Genomic DNA, 2,348 nt, shown 5'->3' on the forward strand with positions numbered 1-2,348 from the left:
GGCTATTAAGGGAATGCGTGTCGACCGTGTTGGCTAAGGAATAGTTATTAGTCGCCTTATATTTCAGCCGTCACAATTGTCACTAATCAATACACTCATGGCTCGTTTTGTTCTGCGATAATTTCCAGTTAATCGAGCTGTGCGTGATAATAGATCGATTGTTGTTAAGCTTGTAACATTGTTGCACTCGCAATCTCAACGGCGTGCACCTACGAAATGGTGCTCTGCGTCACGTACGTACTTGCTCTAAACACATTATTTATAAATTGCTCGTTACAATGTAAATGTTCGCTAAATATCAACACGCGTCCCGTGCTTAATCTTAATTATCGCAATTAATAACACGATTGCGCCTTGTACGTACATTGTTGCCGCCGTTTTACATAAATAAACAACTTTAGTAACTAACTGACTGACGCTAATGGTCGACATCTCTCTCTTTTCTCTCTGTCTGTTTCTCACCTGCTGTCTTACACTGAAAGCGAAATTAGGTACTTTATTATTATTATTTGCACAAGAGTTAACGACATTTGTCCACGTTTTGAATATTTACTTTGTCTTATTAAGGATTTTGCTATTACAATTCTCCTGTGCTCGCATGTATGAAGTAAAATAAAAAGAGCAAGGGCTCCTAAACATATATGCAAACGGTTTCTTTGCATTGAACAAAGAGAATTTTGATCTTCTTTTTGTTACTGTACAAATAACAATCTTAACCACTTCGATTACATTCCTGCTTTGTTTAACGTACAAAGTTTATTTACAGTTGAAATTTGTGAAAAACTTAATAACAGATAAGGAAAACAACAATGTATACAGATTGGGTTAAAAAAGTAAACAACTATGTTTGTGTACAAATCATTTGTAGATAGACGAACCAGTTTCTCATGCGTGGAATTTACCCCTTACTTTAAGTTGTAGGATAAGTAAACTTAAAAATTATCCTTGTTACTTCACTGATAACATATGCGCCCTTCTATATCATGAGTGTCCATTAGTAATTGAAAGTTATGGATTATTTGATTACTTTATGTATCTTCGCTGTAGTAGTTATCCTATAAAATTCAGGTAAATTCCTAGAAACAGTCTTTTTTTTTTATTTTACCTTCAGTGAACATAAACTTTTCGATAGTGCCTTTTTTAAGAATTAAATACACTGTATTTATAGTTTATTATATGTATGTATGTATATGTTTTTGGTTTAATATGTTAGTTTGACATCGAAAAATAATAAAATCACAAAGTGCAGCTAAATTGAGGGGCGTGTATTTAAAAATCGACCAAAATTGACCCTCCACCCCGAAAACAAAACTAAAAATTTGGGAAAAATCACATTTTTGTGCTTCCTTTAGTAATTCGTGCATAATTTGCCCTTATTAATTTTTTTTTATTTACATGTATTAATAAGAAGGTCAACTTTTTGGTCCACATTGAGCAATATCTCCGATAATTTTCTCAAATAGAAGTTCAAGAAAAAAGCTCAAAGCTAATTATTCTAAAGAAATCCCGAAAATTTGATTAAGTTATGTTTTATTAAAAACAATTTTAGTGTTGAAAAGTCGAAACTGTCAGAAATGGAGCCTAAAGTCCTAGGTCAAATGATATAACCTACCGTAATTGGAAAATGTCCGGGTTCAGGAGTTCCTTTTGACGATTTGCAAAAGAGTATAACTTGCCTATTTTAAATACATAATACTTGGTTCCCTGTTGTATGATGTGTAAAATTTCAAAAGATTTAAATTGTACGATTGTTCCCTAATATTCAACCACGAACAATAATAGTAGAGTAACAAAAAATCCCGGGGTATGCTTTAATAAATTAAAATTGTGAAAAAAAATATTACCTGGCTGTTCCAGATATTCCGGCTTCACCGCAAGAATCATATCGAATTGGGAATAAACAGGAATCCCAATGAGAATAACAATAAAATTGAACAACACAGTTAGTTAGGTTTAGCCACAGATTTCCACCACAGTTAACTACGTATAAATTATTCTCAAAAACGAAAATTGCCCCCGATTTATCAAATTAACAACAGAATACGAAGACACTTAATAACAATGTGGAAAGAGGAATAATAATAGATAATCCGCCTACTGATCGGATCCCTTTTGAACATGTCTGGAAATTACACTAGGTGGTTCCGAAACAAGATGCTGACTCGTGGAATTGACAACCTTGTAAAGCAATGTTTTGTTTTGTGTTATTGTTTAATGTTGATACGGCTCTGGACGTGCTGACTGTATGTGGCCATCGAAGAAGGCCTGTGTATACGTATAAATGTTTTGTTTCGTTTTTCCTTGGAAAATGTACAATTGTTTGGCTGAGTTAAGTCTAGGTCAATCGT

General features: G+C 33.4%; 1 protein-coding gene across 1 annotated transcript in view; it reads right to left on the reverse strand.

Moving 5' to 3' along the window:
* Positions 1–2,049, reverse strand: part of LOC108740618 (single-minded homolog 2) — a 38,628-nt gene extending 36,579 nt beyond the window's left edge. The window contains exon 1 of the mRNA XM_025977503.1: positions 1,845–2,049. Coding sequence (XP_025833288.1) covers positions 1,845–1,884 — 40 coding nt within the window. The 5' untranslated portion in view covers positions 1,885–2,049. The remainder of the gene's footprint in view (positions 1–1,844) is intronic.
* Positions 2,050–2,348: the final 299 nt, after the last annotated feature.

The sequence above is a fragment of the Agrilus planipennis genome, unplaced genomic scaffold (genome assembly GCF_000699045.2).
Source record: "Agrilus planipennis isolate EAB-ADULT unplaced genomic scaffold, Apla_2.0 scaffold201, whole genome shotgun sequence".
Lineage (NCBI taxonomy): Eukaryota > Metazoa > Arthropoda > Insecta > Coleoptera > Buprestidae > Agrilus > Agrilus planipennis.